The sequence below is a fragment of the Euprymna scolopes genome, chromosome 22, assembly GCF_053919585.1.
Source record: "Euprymna scolopes isolate OS-2025 chromosome 22, ASM5391958v1, whole genome shotgun sequence".
NCBI classification, from domain to species: domain Eukaryota; kingdom Metazoa; phylum Mollusca; class Cephalopoda; order Sepiida; family Sepiolidae; genus Euprymna; species Euprymna scolopes.
The window spans coordinates 8,748,828-8,768,155 of NC_136503.1; the positions used below are offsets into that span (position 1 = coordinate 8,748,828).

Genomic DNA, 19,328 nt, shown 5'->3' on the forward strand with positions numbered 1-19,328 from the left:
TTGCTGAAACTTTTGTTCCATTCTTTAGCTCGACATTTTTTTATTGCTTTGATTTCTATTACAATTAACTTGTGTTGTATTAAGTCTGTTTCTTACATTTAAAAAAGTTTACTAGAGTATAACATAATGAATCGGTTGCCTACATAACACTGATCAGTACTTTGTACAAAGAAATCATAAAAATGTTGCATGCAAATATATAAAAATATCCGTAACAGTCATTTTTTTAATACAGATTACAATAGCAGCAATTGGCAGGAAATTCATTTTATATATGTAATGTTAACACTTTAATAATTCTGTTTTTTCTACAAGAAATATAAATTATTGTAGACATGACAGTGGGTATTCACCGGCCTCCCCGCATGAGATTTGTTTCAAATAATATTCAGTATGAGAATAAAAACATTAGCATTAGTGTTTTTTGATCAATTGATGCTTACAATTCTTTGTCTTCAATTTGATTTGCAAACAAATTTTCTATATTTCAAAATATTTTTAGATAATGGTCAATTATTATTATTATTATTATTATTATTATTATTATTTGCACTAATAATTTCATCTTGGTCAGTATTTTACAATGTAATCTTCAGGTGCACCTTTTTAAACTCTGCAATTTTTAGGCAATTTCAAACTGAACTCTTAATATAATCAAGCATAACTCTGTAGAAATGTTAAGTTATATTTTATTTCTACGTTACTATCGTCTGAAGCGAGGATTCAGAAAAACATAACCCAGACCAAGTTTTATCTATTGTGCTATGAGTCCAATCAGTTTCAAGAGAGAGTTCTTTCGGTGTGGAAGGTTCAATCCTTATTACAGGCGATAATAACTAAAATTAAACTAAAAATTACTTTAATCAATTTTCACCCTAAACAAGGCACAGTGCCACTTTGAAGTAGGGGGCTACTATCAGGGACATAAGTAGCAAGATGTTTGTTCCCATGACACTTGAATTGTTGGGAAATCAGAATCCCAGAAGGGAGTTCCAAAGTCTTGCAGTTCTGGGCAAGAAACTATTGGATAGAAGGCTTTCTTGCACCTAGGGATCTCTACTGTAAATGGGTTGGACTTAGTTGTTTGTCGGAGGTAGTCATGTCGAGGAGGTACAAATGCTTGTAGTTCGTCAAAGCATTCACCATTAAAATACTTGTAGAACAGGCAGAGGGATGCAACATTTCGTCGATGGGACAGAGACTGAAGCCTAGATGACATGTATGGAGTACTGTTGTCACATTTGGGCTGGTACATCTGCTGCTTGTCTCTCACTCCTGGACAGGGTTCAAAAGAGAGTCGCCAACCTGATAGATCCTGACCTATCAGGTTGGCGACTCTTTTGAACCCTGTCCAGGAGTGACAGACAAGCAGCAGATGCACCAGCCCAAATGTGACAACAGTACTCCATACATGGGCGAATGGTGGCTTTATAGAGGTATAGAATACTTTCAGGCATAAATAATTTTCTAGCATGATAGAGAGAGCCCACCTTTGCAGCAGCCTTGGCAATGCTCTCAATGTATCTATTCCAGTTCATGTTCCCTGTAAACGTTAGGACAAGGAATTTAAAGGAAGTACTTTCAGGTAATGTGTTCTTGGCCATTGCTATTGGTGGTAGAGAAGGTTTCTTGTAGTTATTGAAGGAAACAAGTTTAGTCTTGGCAGCATTGAATATGATCATCCATTTTTGTCCCCATTCCACTACAGATTGGAGGTCATCCTCTAGTGTTTCTGCCATTTCCTTAGATATGTGTTCATTTGTTTTCCCCTCATGCCTGTTATAGAGAGTGGTGTCATCAGCAAATATACCCATCTCCGAAACAATTTAACACTTCATAGCAGATAATGCTCGGCAGAATGAGAACAATCTACCTTCATGTATTACATAAAAGATTCAGTTTGAAATCTATACAGATTCCAAAGTGAAAGAATGCAGTTGAAAAAGGTTGAAGATCACATTGAACGAAACACTGCAAAAATGACACTGAAAATAAGATTAATTGTTCAGATGATATCAATAATTCATATTTTTTTTTCATATTCAAATGATCGAACAGCACAAATATTTCAAGTTAACTTCTTCAACAATTTACAAACTTGTACTGAAATGAAAAATTTGATGAATTTACTTTTTTGTTTTGATTTTAGGGATGAGGAATTATTAAAATTATTTTTCCCCATTCTCCTCAATCTATGCATTTATTTCAACCTGCATTCCTACTGATGTATCCTCTAACTTTCTTCAGGTGTACAGTTCCAAGCTTCATCCAGGAAAGAACATTTTAGTTATATTTAGTTATATCACTTGGTATAAATTATTAGTCCAGCCAATCGAACCAGATTTATTAATGTTATTGTTAAGTAGTTGGTACTTGTGCATTTAACGAACCAGACTAACTCAGCATTTGCTTGGTTTTGTCCGGCGCATGATGTCAACAGCCGGATAAAACCGAGCGTTACTGATAAAATAAAACGCTACAAAATAACTGTAAAATGAAATTGTAAATGTAGAAACATCAAAAAATAAATAAAAAGAAAAAACCTATCGTTCATTTATGTTTTTTTTATTATTATTAGTATTATTGTTTGAAATTGTTTTCTGTTTACAAAATAAATACATATAAAACATTTTTTGTAAACAAATAATAGTAATTTTTTTTAATGAAACGTTTTTTTTTCAACTATTTACGTAAAATAACAAACAAAAATGATATTTGTAGGATATATATTTTTTATAAACAAATAATTAGTAATTGTTTTTTATGAAACGTTTCTTTTTCAACTATATTCATAAAAAAAGAAAAAAAATCGTAAGAAAAAGGAAAGGAACAAAACTTTCTTTTTTTTTTTTTTTGTTGCCAGGAACAAAGACATTTTTTTTTTTTTTTTTAAACCAGAATCCCCGCGAGATTTTTTTTGTTCTTTGTTTTTTTGCCAGGAACATATTTTCTCAGGAGGATGTATTTTCCTCAGACTTTTGAAGGACATCAGACGACAAAGTTGACGGAGATGAGATAGCAAATTTGATAGGAAGCTCCTTACCAATGGAGTAGCTTTCGGCAATGTGGGTTAATATGGAGTCAAATGGCAGCCTACCAAACTTTTATCTCCACATAAACTCTAAAAGATATGTGCCCAGAAGCTCCCGGTTGGTTCTACATTCTCGTTTATTGTATTGTTTGCTTCCTTCCACGCTCTACATAATTTGTTGTTGCCTGTGTTACGGGATCTAAAAAATTAAGGCTGTGGTGGTGGTTCACCGTTAAATGGTGATACCCCTCTTCTCCCACTTTGCTGTAAGCCCTCCAACAGTCTGATATGACCGTGGTTCCCAGCAGAATGTATTTTCTTATTAGTGGAAGGAGGGTTTCGGCATTCCTATTTGGTACATTAACCAAAAGACCCTCCTTTTCAGCGGGGTCGGCGTATCCACCGAGGACCCAGACCGGTGTTAGATGTCTGCTGACGTTGTGTTTCCGGTGATTGAAGACAGATTTGTTGATTTCGACCGTATGGCCTGTGCCTCCTATCTGCCAGGGATTCCTGAGAAAGTAATCCTGGCATATATCTCACAGGAAATTCTTCCAGTCCACAATTGTGTGGTGTGACCGCAACCCACATTCACGCTGGAGATTATTAGTCGCTGCCATCTTGAACGCCCATATTGAAATTCTTGTCTGCTGCGCGCAAGCGCTTTGAGTTGACACTAAGCGTGCAGCACTTTGATTGGCTGATGACCATGTTTCGTCAGACAGCAGCAAACCCCGAGCTGTTGATGTCATGCACCGGACAAAGCCGAGCAAATACTGAGTTACGTCTGGTTTGTTAAATGCACAAGTACCAAGTAGTTTAAGTAACCATTTACATTGGATAATTATTTCATGGTGAAAATATCCTTTTTCTGTGAGGCTTATAAATTTTTGAATAATCCTTACATTGTTCATTTGTGGTGACATTTTCCCCTGTATTTAAATATGACTGTTGTTGATCATTTGTGAATGTTATGGAGGAAACCACAGTCGACCATAATATGCAACTAATTAATAACAATATGTTTCATCTATTTTCATTTTTATGTACATTATTATCTTTGTGCAGTAGCATAGTGATGCCCTGGGCCTATTCTTTGATTGTATGTATCAAAGATTCAAGTATAAGTTCTAGTGCTGAGAAATATCATGAGAAAGCAAAATAGCTCAAATATGATTGAATGCGTCTACCCACAACATGGCACTACTTTCATTGTTCAGTTTAAATCACCAAAGATGAAATGTTAAAAATATCTGATTGTCATTGGTGGAAAAAATTTTAGCTTTACATGTTTAAAAATGAATTGCTCCAATATTGAACTAGATGTCATAAATAGGATTCTGTCATCACCGTAGGTAAACAACCATAACATTTTCATAGAGCTCTGCTAGTCATGTTTAAATATTAGACAAACATCACCATGAATGCATAATGCATCGGAAAAAGTCAAGTGGCCACATTGGCAGAAACATAGAATATAAATAGCAATGCTGATAAGACCATCAATCCATATAAATGCTGAAAATATTAAATAAGTAGGTATATAAGTAAAGGTTGAATAAGTAGATCCCAAAGTTAGTTCTACCAATTTGTTATATTAACCCCATCCAACATTGTTAGTGAACACATGCAAGTTTCTTTTCCATCCACTTTGGCTAAAAAGAGCCACTTGAAAGTCATTTCATACAAAATGGTGAAGTGTTATAAGAATGCGTTGAAAGTGTGTAGAGAGGTTTACTGTGCCTCATCCCACCTCCCATCCACTAACGATAGTGGATGAAGGCAGCTATCTCAGGGAAATGCATTAATGATGAAGTTAATAAAACATGCCAAGCTGATCTTGTTGTCGTCCTCTTTGGCAGCTGGTTGAGTGGGTCTCTATTAATGATTGGTGGACAGTACTTGGAAGGCTCAGCCGATGCCATGGGGAGACAACTCTTACCAAACAACATGCAGATATGTAAAGCCAAGCAGGCAAAGATGCAAGCAGCAATAAGTTTGTTTTTTGAAATTATGTTTTTCTATTTAGCGTTTAGAATATTCAATCAATTCCGAGAATTAGTTTTTTAAAACTTAATCCCAAACTAAGTGTTTCAGATATGTCTATGCATCTCTAAAAGATGCCCTGCCTGTTGGTCTATTTGTCAGGATGTCACACTTCAGTTCGAAATAGAATTTGAAACGAACCCATCTTATTTTAGATGTGTCAAGACGTCATTTAATTATGTTCGAAAAAGTATTTCTATCAGTCTCTCCTCTTTTCATTCAAAATAACATTTTTATTTTCAAACATGCACATTAAATGAATACAACATATTTTAGATTGCCCAACCATTTCTTTAATAGGCTTTGTCTGTCAGACTGAAGTGGGCAACAGCATTCTATTCAGTCTATCATGCTTAAGTTTGAAACAGCATATACACCATAAATGCACATCTTATAGATGCATCAATCAACTCTATGAGAGGTCCAGTTCATCAAATATGTCAAGTGTGACATGATTTTTGTCAATCTGTCCTGGTTTAGTTTAAAATCTTTATTAAGACACGATCCATGGGTCAGTTACTCTTAAGTTTGAAATATTATTTTCTTTGGTTTGTCACACATAAGTTTGAAATAAAAGTTTTATATATAACCACACATTTTAAAAGTTTGTCTGTTATTCCTAAGTTTGTAATAACAATTTACTTGGTCTGTTCTACTTAAGTTTGAAATGGCATTTTCATTGTTATATGTGCAGATAAAATGGACACATCTCAAGAATGGATCTGTTCTTATTTTAAAATTTAAAAAGTCTCAACTAAAACTCAAAATTTTAACACTTTTTTTTTTAAAACAATGTTTTTTCCAAATGAAAACTTCAAGGTAAAACTGATAATGTTCTATTCAAAATTTGTCAATTTTCATGTTAAGACGTTAATGTTGTTAGCATCCACAGAGTGAGTGTTACCCCCACCCCCTGTTATGGTTACAATTAATAGAACAAGAATAATTTCATTTTTTTTTTTTTTAATCTTCAAATTCAAGTTAGGGGCCTTTGATAAAGCAAGGCATGTGAAAAATGTATTTTTCTTTTGGTTGAGGAGCACAAATAAATCATAATACCTGATTTCTGCCTTTAAACTTTAAGCTAGAAATTACTTTCTATGCATCAAGTTTTAATTCTCAAGAGTCATGATGTAGACATATTACAACCATGTGAAAACAATTATTGTAAAGAAAATTGTGCATAATCACGTTGACATACCGGTTCTCATCAGATCACTGAAGTTAAGCGACGTTGAGCCTGGCTACAACCAGATTGGTGACAATTTAGGAATTCTGAGCACGGGATGTACTCTCCGCTTATCTGGGCACTGTTTTCAGTTATCCTGAACCTCCACTTGCCACTGGTATTTAACGATGCGAAGTTATGATTGTAGATTGCACAGCTCCTGCCATAAAAATTTCATGAGCAGGTACCCTTACGATGGGTATCCATAGTCTCAAGACTGAGGAAGCTACCATGTGTATGTGTGTGTGTGTATATATATATATATATGCATAGATCATTGTATAACGATTAGATCACTGTCTGACTGATGTAAAGAACATTTAAAATTAAAATATTTAAATTCAATGTTATTTCACGCGGTTAATGGTAGCCGAATGGATACGGTCTCTGCTAATCAAGCCAGATGTTTCGTGTTGCCAGGTTGAGATCGTTCGACTGGTGTTAATCGTGACACCCTGCACTGAAGATTCCCAAAAGGATGAAACACTAGTGTCTGTAGGTATTTAATTATTATAGTAAAAAAATAATTACACACACACATATATATCCTTTATCACAATAAAGTAAGTAAAAACTGTCAGATGACTCCATTTCAAGTATTTAGGTTATTTCCATTTTTCCTTCTTGTTTTCTATATTAAGTTATTTTTAAAAACTTTCCACTTATTTTTCTCTCTTGCTCCTTTATTTTTTATTAATTGCAATAATTTAAATGTTACTATATATATATGTGTGTGAATATAAATATTCATGCAAACACTAACAAAGAAAAATATTTTCCATCAGTTTTTAAGGGAGTGTGTACACTTATTCTATATAATAAAAATCAACTTTTTCCTTGCTGTTTTGGCTAGCATAGATTTTAACCAAAAGCACCATATGCTAACCTATTCCATTAAAGACTTAGAGCACCTCCTAATGTGCGTTTTCAGAAAATATGCATCATTTCATCTTATTTTCAAATATCTTACATTTATTCCAAATAAGCTGCTTCTTCTAATTACATCTTCCACAAAGATAGCAGATATTTTTATTCTCCTACAATTATTTACTCCCACATGCCTCATATTCAGTAGGGAAATTCTTTAATAGATTCAAACAAAATCCGTTTGATTTGAACCAAATATTCTACAGAATATACTGTGTTAAGAAAAATATCTTCAGACTAGTAGTAGAAAGGACATAGTTTTTGCTAAAATTTTTCAATTACAAACGTTTTTATTAAGTCACAAATTTGTAGGCAAAAGTTTACGATGAAGCAAAATGATGTTCAGTTATTGTGAATTCTGTTATATACAAATATTTTTAAACTTTTGTTCATTTAAAGATTTAAAAGTTCTAAGGTTTTGTTTTTTTTCTTGCCTTTGAAATTCAGTAATATAATAATGTCTATTTAATAGACTCCAACAAGGGTTGGTCTGGATACACATTTGCTTTTTAGGGCCAGTGGATTGCTACCAAAAAATAATGCCTTCATCTAGAACGATTTAACTTTGCCAAAACATGACTAAATCCTATTTTAATCACCTAAATTGTTTACAGTGATAAAGGTTCATTTCTGACTTTTTTTTCCCCCAGAATTGCTATCGCAACATTTTTTTTTTTTTCAATAAAATCATAAATTTCTCCTGTAAAGTAATTTTGAAAATTTTAAATCAATGAACAGGAGATACTTTCTTCTTTGCAAAAATAAAAGATTATTGTTTATTTGTGCTGCTAAACCCAAGAAAAACAGATTTTTTTTTTTTTCTCTTGTGCCTCTGTTGAATCAAAAATCATAAGTTAGTTATTTTCTCTCCTTCTCTCTACCGGATTTTATAAGCAAAAGATATTCTTTGAAATAATTTTGTGTTTTTTTTTTTTTTTTGTAATTTTCAAGTAAAATCAGTCACCAATCATTAAAAAAAAAAAAAAAAAAAAACTAGTGGTGTAATGCATGAATATATATGCATACATACATAACCATATCTTCAATATAAGATTTTAGTCAAACTAAGTTTATTTCAATTAAATTTGTGCATAGATGTGTACGTGCATGTGTATATAAGATTGTATAAGGATAAAATCCAACAGAATGTATAGAATATTTGTAGAGTCAGTCAATGTATGTAACATCGAGGAGACCTTCTCCAATCATATTAAATTGCAGTGAGACAAATGTATAAAATAATAAAGATATGTCATTTTAAAAATAATTTCTTTGAAAAAAAAGAAAAAAAAAAAAAAGAAAAAAAAAAGAAATAGTTTTTCTGGTTAGAGTGGAAATTATATATATTTTTTATTATTTCATAAATTTGGCCCGTTTCACTTAGCCATGGGGAGGAAAGTCTTTTTCACTGAAAAATGAAGTCATTACAAAAATATAATAATTGAAATTTTGTTCCTTCTAATAATTATATATATATACACACACACACGAAATTGAAAAATAAAAACACTGATGCTGTTTTAAACATAATTTTTTTCTTTTATATTTTGTTCAGTTTTCCTATATATATATATATATATATATATATATATATATATATAGTAAGTTATAAAATATATATGGCAATAGATAGATGTGTGTTTAAAGCAATAGGATGATTTCAATACAATTATAGATTTCGTTTGAAATACAAATACTGATTCTTTTAAAATCTCCAAATATTTAGCTATTTTTTTTTGTTTTGTTTTACATTTTTGGATGACCATAAACACCCATCTAATATGTGCATAGATTTTAACAAATGTAAAAATACACCTTGGGAGGGGGGGTAATCTATACATTTCAATTTTACTGGTAGTTTAAAATCAATAAGTACTCATTTTATTGTTAATATCAGCAATGGAAAATGAAACTAAAAAAAAGAATAATAATTAAAAGATCGTTTTTGGCATCGGAAAATTGACACAAATTTTTTACGATTCCAATACTCCAAAAATTTCTAAAATTTTTCCAATTTCTGATCAATCATTCTAACACTAATAAAATGAAGGAACAAAATTTCAATTATTGTATTTTGATAATGGCTTATGTAGACTGTTTTAATCAAAGAGTTCTTCTTCGTGGAATGAGTCAAATTTACAAAATAGTGAAAAATATAATTTAAATTGTACACAGAGAAAATAATTTTCATTTTTTCAAAAGATTTATTTCAAAACTAGGATTTTTATCTGTCATCATTTCATAAATATGGCTCCCTCCAATTATAATATGGCTGGGGAGGGTCACATTGATTAAAATGTAACACTTGAAATGTTTTGCTTTTCAGTTGAATAACATTCATAAACAGACAGATATGTAATTGATTCTTAATATATTTATCTTAATTTATAACCGGTTATAAAATAGATGAGTATTGGCTGAAGAGAGCTTGATATGGATATCTAAAACGGTCCTAATTATCGAGCTTGAAACCGACGGTACCAATGACTTATCTCAACTAACAACTTTCTGTACACAAAATACAAAATATAAATATGCTTTACTTTTTGGATATCTTCGGATTTTCCTTTTAATTGAGCACTCTGCTGGATTTCTTTTTCCAAAAAAAAATCTAATCATATATATATATATATATATTCAAGGTATTTTTCACATTTCCTTTTGTTGGAAAGATTAGTAAACTCCTTCCATCAAGCAATCATATGAACAATACTATAATAGCAAGGAGTGGTTAAGTATGTAGGCATAACCTGTTGGAAACACAATTGCATGACTGTGAATATCAAGTCATCCAGATCCGCTGCTGGTCTAAAAGGAAGTGATGTGAATAAAATGCGATGGGCGGCAATCATCATATACATCATGGTAATATACCAGTTCTTGTTAGATCACCAAAATCAAACAACAATGAGCCTGGCAAATACTAAAATGCATGATATTTGAGAATTCCAGGTGCTGTATATGCTCTCCGCTTATCTTGACAATGTTTTCATTTGTTTAGACTTCTCCTTGCCACTGGACTCCAGCAGTGATAATTCAGAAGAGATGTGGTTGGAGATTGCATAACCCTTGCCTCACAATTACATGCACAGCTACCCTTATAGGAGGTGTCCATTAAGATATATATATATCTATATATATATATATATATATATATATATATGATATCAAGTTATTGCAATGATTTCTAATTAAAAGTCGTAATGCTTTCATCAGGTGATCTTGAATAAAAATTATGTCTGTATTCTATAGTTTGTTTGGATTGGTTTAATTCCATTGCATATCAACACTAATCAGATTTAATGTTGAATAAAGTCATGATAGAACTTTTTATAAGTTCTTAATATCTTCAAATGTTCAGATGTTTTGTATAAAAATGGTTTGGAAATTAATTTCTTTTGGAGGCAGATACTTTGGAAATAGCCTATAAATATTAGCTTCTGTTTAACACAGAGATGGGATTCTGACAAGTACCACCACCAGAGGAACTTGGGACTAATGGTAACTAAGAGGTCACTCCATACAACTACCAAACTGGAGCTCCATCGTTAGACATATTTTAAGATCACATTCAGGATCAGTATTGTAAAGAGATTTAACCATTGCAAAACGCAAGTGCCTGAAAACCATACGCTATGAATCAAACAATGCCTTATAAAATTCAGTTTGACAAAACTGTTTAAAAGTCTATAGCTGACATGCAACACATGGGTCACTTACTCGTTGTGTCATTATAGTACTGTTGCGTGTATCATTGTGTTCTTTATACTAATATTGTATCAAAGTTAAAATTCTGGTATCCTGATAATCATAGAATGTACAAAGGAAAACCTAAAATAATGAGACTTAAGTATTAAACTTCTGTCTTGACTGTTTAAGGATTAATGAAAGCCTGAATGAAAGAGGGAATGGATATATGATAGAGAGAAGGAAAAGTTGACTGAAAAAGTAGGATTGTTTGGAGTAAAGTCTGATAAGTTTTGCATTTCTGCGATCAAGAATGGTTATTACTCACTCTTATTGTACTAGCTTTCTCATCTTTGTTGGTCTGGAAATAAAAATGTGGATGTGGAACAAGTTCATTTGCACGGAAATTTGCTCTACTCCCCCACCCAACAAAATAAAAGAAAAAAAGAAAAGAAAAAAGATGGTGCTTCTTAAGAATGGGCATATAAAGTTTCATGGCAAAAGTTGTAAACATTTATTAATTTTGCCCAATATTTATGACGGTTCACCCTGTCTTTAAGCAATACCAAAAATAGTTATTCCATCAAATCTATTTTTGTGACATACGTTTCATGCCTTGACTGTATCACTTGGACTAAACAACTAGCCAATCGCATTGAGGTGTTTTAAAATCATGTAATGTGTTTTATTACAGGACATCACCTGATCGAAAAAACAAAACAAAAAACAAAATATCCAACCTCCGTCAGACTATCCACTCTATTTGATAAAATCAAAAGTGAAACCCTTTAACTTTTGGCCATATCAAACGATCAACCACTAACCTGTCAAAGTTATGCCTTGAGGGTATGTTAGAAGGCAAAAGAGGTAGAGGAAAGCCAAAGAGAAGATGGAGAGAAAATGTTTTTGATTGGACATCTCTCAGTAGTTGAGCATCCATCAACCAACTTAACCTGAATTGACTGAAATGGCAAAAAATAAGTCACATGGGATCGCAATCTGCACAAAGTAGAAGATGCGATACATGGTGATTCATACCTTTGGCATGGGCATATTGTTTTCTTCAAGAGCGTTATTTTAACAATATATCAGATTGATGTAATGAATAGGCGTACATCCTGTATAGAAGACATCAAAAGTTTTAGAAGTCTCATGCTAGGAACACCAGCTTCGATTATAACACTTGTGCAGTATAGCAACTTACCAGATTATTTCTTTAACTTAAGCAAGACTTGCTCAGCTACTTGAATGATATTTCTTTTGTGGGACATAAATATTAATCTGAAAATTAACGGAACTGAATGTGCTGTATAAGCTATGGGATAAAGAACAATGAGTGAATTATGTTATCATCTAACATGATATTTTGGGAGAATATATATTTGTATATTTTTACACCTCTTCACCTGATCATATAGCAGTTCCTGGTCAAGAAGAACATTACTCTACAGAAACAACCACCTTATTCACATGCTTTTCTTTGCACCACCTTTTTCAAGTCATTCATCAAGGAGCACTGAGCAAGAATAGTTGAACAACAAATAATAAGAAAATTACTGTACTGGAACAACCTCCCGATTCACTTGTTCTTGATTTGTGTGACTTTTTCTCAAAGGAAAAGAATCCATTTTTAAGGTGTTGGGTTCATGTTGTGGACGTTGCTCATCCAATCAATATTTGATGGCGGGACCAGGTATCTCAACGCTAATTCATAGCGGGACAACGTCTCCCAACGCTAATTCAGAGAGGGACAACGTCTCCCAATGCTAATTCATAGCGGGACAACGTCTCCCAATGCTAATTCATAGCGGGTCAACGTCTCCCAACGCTAATTCATAGCGGGACAACGTCTCCCAACGCTAATTCATAGCGGGACAACGTCTCCCAACGCTAATTCATAGCGGGACAACGTCTCCCAACGCTAATTCATAGCGGGACAACGTCTCCCAACGCTAATTCATAGCGGGACAACGTCTCCCAATGCTAATTCATAGCGGGACAACGTCTCCCAACGCTAATTCATAGCGGGACAACGTCTCCCAACGCTAATTCATAGCGGGACAACGTCTCCCAATGCTAATTCATAGCGGGTCAACGTCTCCCAACGCTAATTCATAGTGGGACAACGTCTCCCAACGCTAATTCAGAGAGGGACAACGTCTCCCAACACTAATTCAGAGAGGGACAACATCTCCCAATACTAATTCAGAGAGGAACAATGTCTCCCAACACTAATTCAGAGAGGGACAACATCTCCCAACGCTAATTTAGAGAGGGACAACGTCTCCCAACGCTAATTCAGAGAGGGACAACATCTCCCAACATGAATTCATAATGGTATCATGTATTCAAATTTACAGTGTATTATAATTTGAAGTGAACAAAATGGCAGCCAAATTTCTAATTGTCTGTGATAAACTAGAATTGGGACAAAGCGATTTTGAATTTGAAACAAAATTAAGCCCAATATTTGTTGGTACATATTATCCAACTGATAGTGTAAGGGTTAAGAAGCACCAAAAACGAAAAAGAGAACAGGTTAATTTATTATAAAGTAAATATAAAAAATAATAGCAAACTATTATTTTAAAATATAATGTAATAAAATAACTATTAATTTTAAACATCACTTCATTCAGTAAATATTATTCCTTTAACAGTTTAACAACTTTTTATGTCCTATACATTTAATACACTTGGTATATAAGAATAATATCTAACCAAGTCAGTATTACTAATTTAACTACAAATAAACAGAACTAAAAAAAAGTCTACTTTTGTTAAACTAAATCCTATTAAGTTTTTAACACATTAAAATAACACAGTGCAGTGATTTATGAGTTAAGCAGAGAAAGAAAGAGAGAGTTGTCTCCCATGTTTACTGTACCTTTGTTGAGCCAACATTATTGCATTAGAGAGAGCCAGAGAGCAGAAATAGAGAAAATAATACCAAATCTTTTCTAATTGTGTGATTTCTTATTATTTCTTAAGTTTATCAAATATAGAACACATTGATTGCTGTAATTTTCATAAATGCAACATCTCGGTTGATTTTTATATCAATCCTTTTCAAGTTATGCAATTAAAGTATTTTAGTTAATGTTTTTATGCTTCAAGTTTTTAATATTTGTAATTATGTGTATATATATATATATATTATAATCTGTAAATGATTGGTTCAATCATAGATGTTATCATGGCAGGCACTACTACTCGAGATCATAATGGACGCGAGATGATGGGATGGATTCATAACAACTACTTGCAGCCTCACTACTGGATGCAGTTTTGTGTCATAATTTGGTAGATGGTGAGGGTAGAGAGAGCTGGAGTAATTGATAGAGTCGGCAAATAGGGTAGGCAGAAAAAATATGTAGAAATGGCTGGGAAAGATGGATTTCAGCATGCTGGATACAAACACTCAGGGTGACTGAGGCAATTTAATATGGTGCCAGAATCTATTTAGGTTCAGAGAAAGTAAAATAAATCTGTGTTCCTTGCCAAATTTTGAATTATTCAAACAAAATACAATTTATTAAATGATGTAATATATTGTTTATTAAGAATCATTATTCATTTATTATTTAAGAAAAAAAAATGTTTGCTATTACTTCCTACATTTATATTGAAGTTAGGAAGTACATTAGCTGACTATAACCCTTTTCTGTCCTTGATCAAAGAATAAGAGGGACTTCTTAAATGGGATATGTTTTTGTCCCAACTTCGTCCATTTTCTTTTTTTTTTTTTTTTTGAAGAGCTGTATTATCCCTACATTAAAAACCAACCTTATGCCTAATTTTACCCGCATGGAGAAGTAAATAAATAGAAGTTTTCTTTATTTCATTATTTGCAATTTTTCTCATTTCTTTCTTTTTTTTTTGGGGGGGGGGTGCTTCTTAAGAATGAGCATGTACACATTTTGGACATGTCAGATATTTAAAACAATTTACCCACCACCCACCAACCACTAATGCTGAAATACCAGACAAACTAAAATAATCCTTTTTTTTATATAACTAAATCCTAATCAACCAAGATATTGCATTTAAGTACACAACAACTATAACCACTTTATGACGTATATATTTAATAAATTTGTTATACAGAAATAATAATAAATCTTATCCAAGCAAATCAGTACTTGCCATATTTTGCTAGACAGACAGACACACCTAAATAAGGAGTTTTGTCTAAATCCTAATAAGTTTATTGCAACAAACAACACAGGTGCACTGATTTGCCAACGCAAGCTTGGTGAGAAAAAAGAAAAAGGCCAGCCAAAATGGAATAACAATCAGTCAATACCTTGGAATGTCCAAATTGTACTGTTGCTCCGTCCTCCTTGTCTCGTACACAAAACTCTGGATTCACAACAGGTGCCACGACAATTGGCTCCGGTTGTCCCCAGAAGGAATACTGACAGAACACAAAGTTTGAAAGAGCAGCAGGAAGTCCTCGGGCTTCACGAATAGAAATCTGAAGGAACAAAGAGAAATTCAATGTAGAATCAATGCACAAAGCACACAATGCAAGAGGAATATGGAAATTCTGTAAGGATTTCCTTGTATTTTAAATTAATAATGATGATGACAGCAATGACAATAATGATGTTAACAATCATAATAATGATGATTATGATGATGATGATAACAGAAGCATTAAAAACACTTTTGGAAAACCTAGAAAAATCTAGGAGAAATTGGAATCAAAAGGACGATTGGCACCATGTAAAAATAATGCTGCTGAAAATGACTAAAATAACTAGAAAAATCCTTGAGCATGGAAACCAACCCATGTAATCAGTTAATACTAACCCACCACAGGTAAGTTGAAAACAATAAAAACAAAAAATAAATTACATAAACCAAGGAAACTGAAATTACCAGTTGAATATGAAAATAAAAATTTAATAATCTAATACCACCCTCAAAAAAAAAAAAAAAAAAAAAAAAAAAAAAAAAAAAAAAAAGAAAGGAAGGAAGGAAGGTGACATCAGCATTGGTTAGTAGTATACAAAATTTTAAGTTTATAGGTTTAAGTAAGACCAAAAGATCAAAAAGAGAGAGCACCATTCAGATCTCCACTGGTTTTGTTGTTTTGTTTTACGGTATATTAATTCTTTTCAGGTCATTTAATACTGAACCCAGTAATTTTTGTAAAAATTTTTTGCTTAAAGCTATTTATGTCTTCAAATATTTATTCATGGTGTTTAGTTTGGTTGTTTTATAGAGCAAAATTGTTTTTATCTTTGCAGAACATGATTGAGTTTTGTAAAGGGAAAGGAAATAACAACATCAATGTCCATTTAAGTCAGGAAGCTGATATCTTCAGAGAAGATTAGAGATCTTCATTAGAAGTGCATGGAAAGTGCTGGAATCCTGAAGAGGCTTATTGACACTTAAATTCAATAGAAAACCAATTAGTAATAAATGGTAAACGGCTGCAGCAAGAATGCAAAATGATTTACAACAGTATGCTTACTAATCTTCAATTGTATTAATTCATTGAGTGATGTTTTCCCGGTATTTACTTCACTATAAGATTCAATTTCATATCATATCTAGGGCAGAATCTGTTTAACTCAAAAATGGAATCACTTGTAATAGCAACTAAGGGATGACTCCTCAGTCCCCAAAGCTCTCAAATTGTGGCAACACCATCATTTTTATAACATAAACAAGACATGTGTTGCATGGAGAGATTTATATAATGAATGCATAATGTTTGTCTTAAATACAAACTTAGGTCTGCTGATCTCAGAGGAAGATTAAATCTGGGCAGGAAATGAAAATGTGTACAGAACATGAGACTTTGATAGTATGGCCACAGTGAAAGAATAGATGAAAATTTTTTGGTTAGTAGATGAGGTAGAAGGGTCAGTTAACATTAAAAGGCTAAGAAAAACTTTGAAGGAAGTGACAGGGATAGACTTGAAAGAAACGGGGATAAAGACCTGGCCAGAGAAAAGTTAGTTTGGAAGCCAGTATGTAAAATGGATATTAAAATGTCATAGATAAGACATTCCCAGGTATCACTACAACTTTACGTGCAATAGCAATTAAATGACGATCATTAATTATTTAATCGGATGTAATTTAAAGGACATGACTTGTAGTGGAACAGATAGCGGAAAGGTTTGTGATTTGGCTGAATAATAAAAACAAAGAGCCAGCTAAAACAACCAAAGGTGATAATCATATAAAGTCAAGGTGTATTAAATTTCAGACTAGGTTTAGTCTTAAAGCAGGTTTTACCTTATATGGCTTCAAAGCAAATAACGATGGTGACGGTAAAAAGAAAAATTCAAACAATTTTGTTGATATTGAATATACAATAGAACAGAATTTTCTTGGGTACTTACACGAATGTGGAGTGGAGCGCCAACAGCCAAATTGCTACTCTCATCATCAAAAGAATCAAAGGCCGACGAAGACCTTTTCGATTCATAGTCACTTCCTTCTGAACTGACATCAGAATATTTTTCCCATAAGGTGCCACATAGTTTGGATATTTCAACATGGAGTTTACCAGCAATCTGAAAGAGAAAAGGTGGGTTTTGGCTGTTGTAATTATAAGTAACTGGTTGAAGAACACCTTATAAAAAAATTCCTACATTCCTTCTAAAGTGATATCTCTTTATATAGGGTGAGCCAAAAGAAGGTGGACAGTAAAAAAGATTTATTTAGAGATCACATATATGTACAACAATATGTAATAAAACAATTATATTAATGGAAATTAAATGTTATTTATCAACACAAGTGTTCAAACTGTTTTCCTTCTTGATTTATAGTTTTGAAGTCTGCCTCTTATGCTTCGAAAAACATTTTCTATTTTCGGCCCACTCTGTAGATATAAAGTTAGATGGTTTTTTTTTTTTTTTTTTTTTTTTACAAAGGAGTCACCACTTATCAAGGTCCGGAGGCCACTCAAGGATAAGGGTTAATAAGTGTATGGTAGTCAATGAGTAATCTAATAGTGGGAATTTGGTAAATTGGATTTATTTAAGGAGATGGCCCATCAAGAACTTATTCATGTTAGACTTGAAGACAATCAAGTTGTAGTCAGTTAGAAAGCAGAAAAATGGAAGAGAGTTCCACAGGCGGGTGGTTCTAAGAAAGAAGCTTTGTTCATAGAATCTACGTTTAGGTTTAGGCACAGATAAAGAGTGTGGGAAATTATTGAGAGTAGTTTAAACTAGACAAGTGTTTTTCATGAAAGTAAAAAAGACCAAAAATGTTACAAGGAGCGTAACAAGTATATATATTCATACTTGGCAAAACTATAATCATGTCATATGAGCATCGTATTCATTTTTAATATGGCAAAGAAAATATGCTTCATATACACATAGCAGTCTTATGATATTATTAGTTGAAGAGCAAACAGTTTAAAAGTATTGTTTTTACATAATTAAATTGTTTGCCCTACACAATTAAAAACAAATCTTAAATATTCTCAAGTGATAAACAGTAGTTTTTGCTTACCTCTCCTTGTTGACTGATGATTGGAACATGATAGTCAAGCTTTACATCATAGAAGAGACATTCCAGAAAAACATTGGCGACACCAATCAGGTTGTGGTTCTCCTGTGATTCATAAAATGGGTCTCCCTTGGAAGCAGTTCCATCCTACAATACAAATGGGATTTTAAAATCATGCAAAAATAAAGAGTTTCCTCGTTTACAAGAACAGCTTGAAAGAAGTTACATGATAAATTTCAAAAGTAAATTTTGTCTTAAATATTTAAATGTCGAAAAGTATAAAATAGTTAATAAATCTGGCATTTCATTTTAGAAATTGTCTTATAATAAAATCATTTTTACAATTAATATACAACAAATGAATAATGTCAGAATTTACATGGAATTGAACATAACACAATTATATATATTCAATTAATTGAACCTATCCGGTGTTGCCTGGGATTTTAGTTTGTAATTTAATTTTGTTTGCACATTTTTTTTTTTTAACTTAGGTGGGAAAAAAAAAAATTCAGTTCTAAGGGAAACAACTCTTTTTATATTATTCAATTAAAATAAGTTATTCCCCTGGCTGATTAATATTTTTCAGTCATAATTGAAAAATGTTTTCACATTACAATAGTAGAAAATTGCGATGAACACAAACAAAAACACAAATATTTGTAAAAAAGAAAATATAAAAATATCATGTAGCATGCATTGCATAACAAGTCATTCGCCTGCAATCTACATTCAATAATGCAATCTACATTCAATAATGCAATCTACATTCAATAATGCAATCTATGTGCTTATTATTACCCTAGTTAGGGTTCAGTTTTTATCCTCATTAAATTAGATATGTTCATCTTTCCATATAAAAAAGCGATTTATTTATCAATTAAGTTATTTACACTGTATTTTTTGTTTTTTTTTGGCATCTTT

General features: G+C 32.4%; 1 protein-coding gene across 22 annotated transcripts in view; it reads right to left on the reverse strand.

Annotated features, from left to right (window-relative positions):
• LOC145243881 (kinesin-like protein KIF13A) overlaps positions 1 to 19,328 on the reverse strand; it is a 1,028,209-nt gene that overhangs the window by 132,079 nt on the left and 876,802 nt on the right. For 14 of the 22 annotated variants that reach the window (XM_080106966.1, XM_080106962.1, XM_080106977.1 and 11 more), the window contains 3 exons: positions 18,408 to 18,551; positions 17,282 to 17,455; positions 15,226 to 15,396 (listed from right to left, as the gene is read on the reverse strand). In XM_080106966.1, the coding sequence (XP_079963092.1) occupies positions 15,226 to 15,396; positions 17,282 to 17,455; positions 18,408 to 18,551 (489 nt within the window). Of the gene's footprint in view, positions 1 to 11,247; positions 11,281 to 15,225; positions 15,397 to 17,281; positions 17,456 to 18,407; positions 18,552 to 19,328 lie in introns of all 22 variants that reach the window. The other 8 variants (XM_080106956.1, XM_080106975.1, XM_080106969.1 and 5 more) reach the window with 1 other exon arrangement.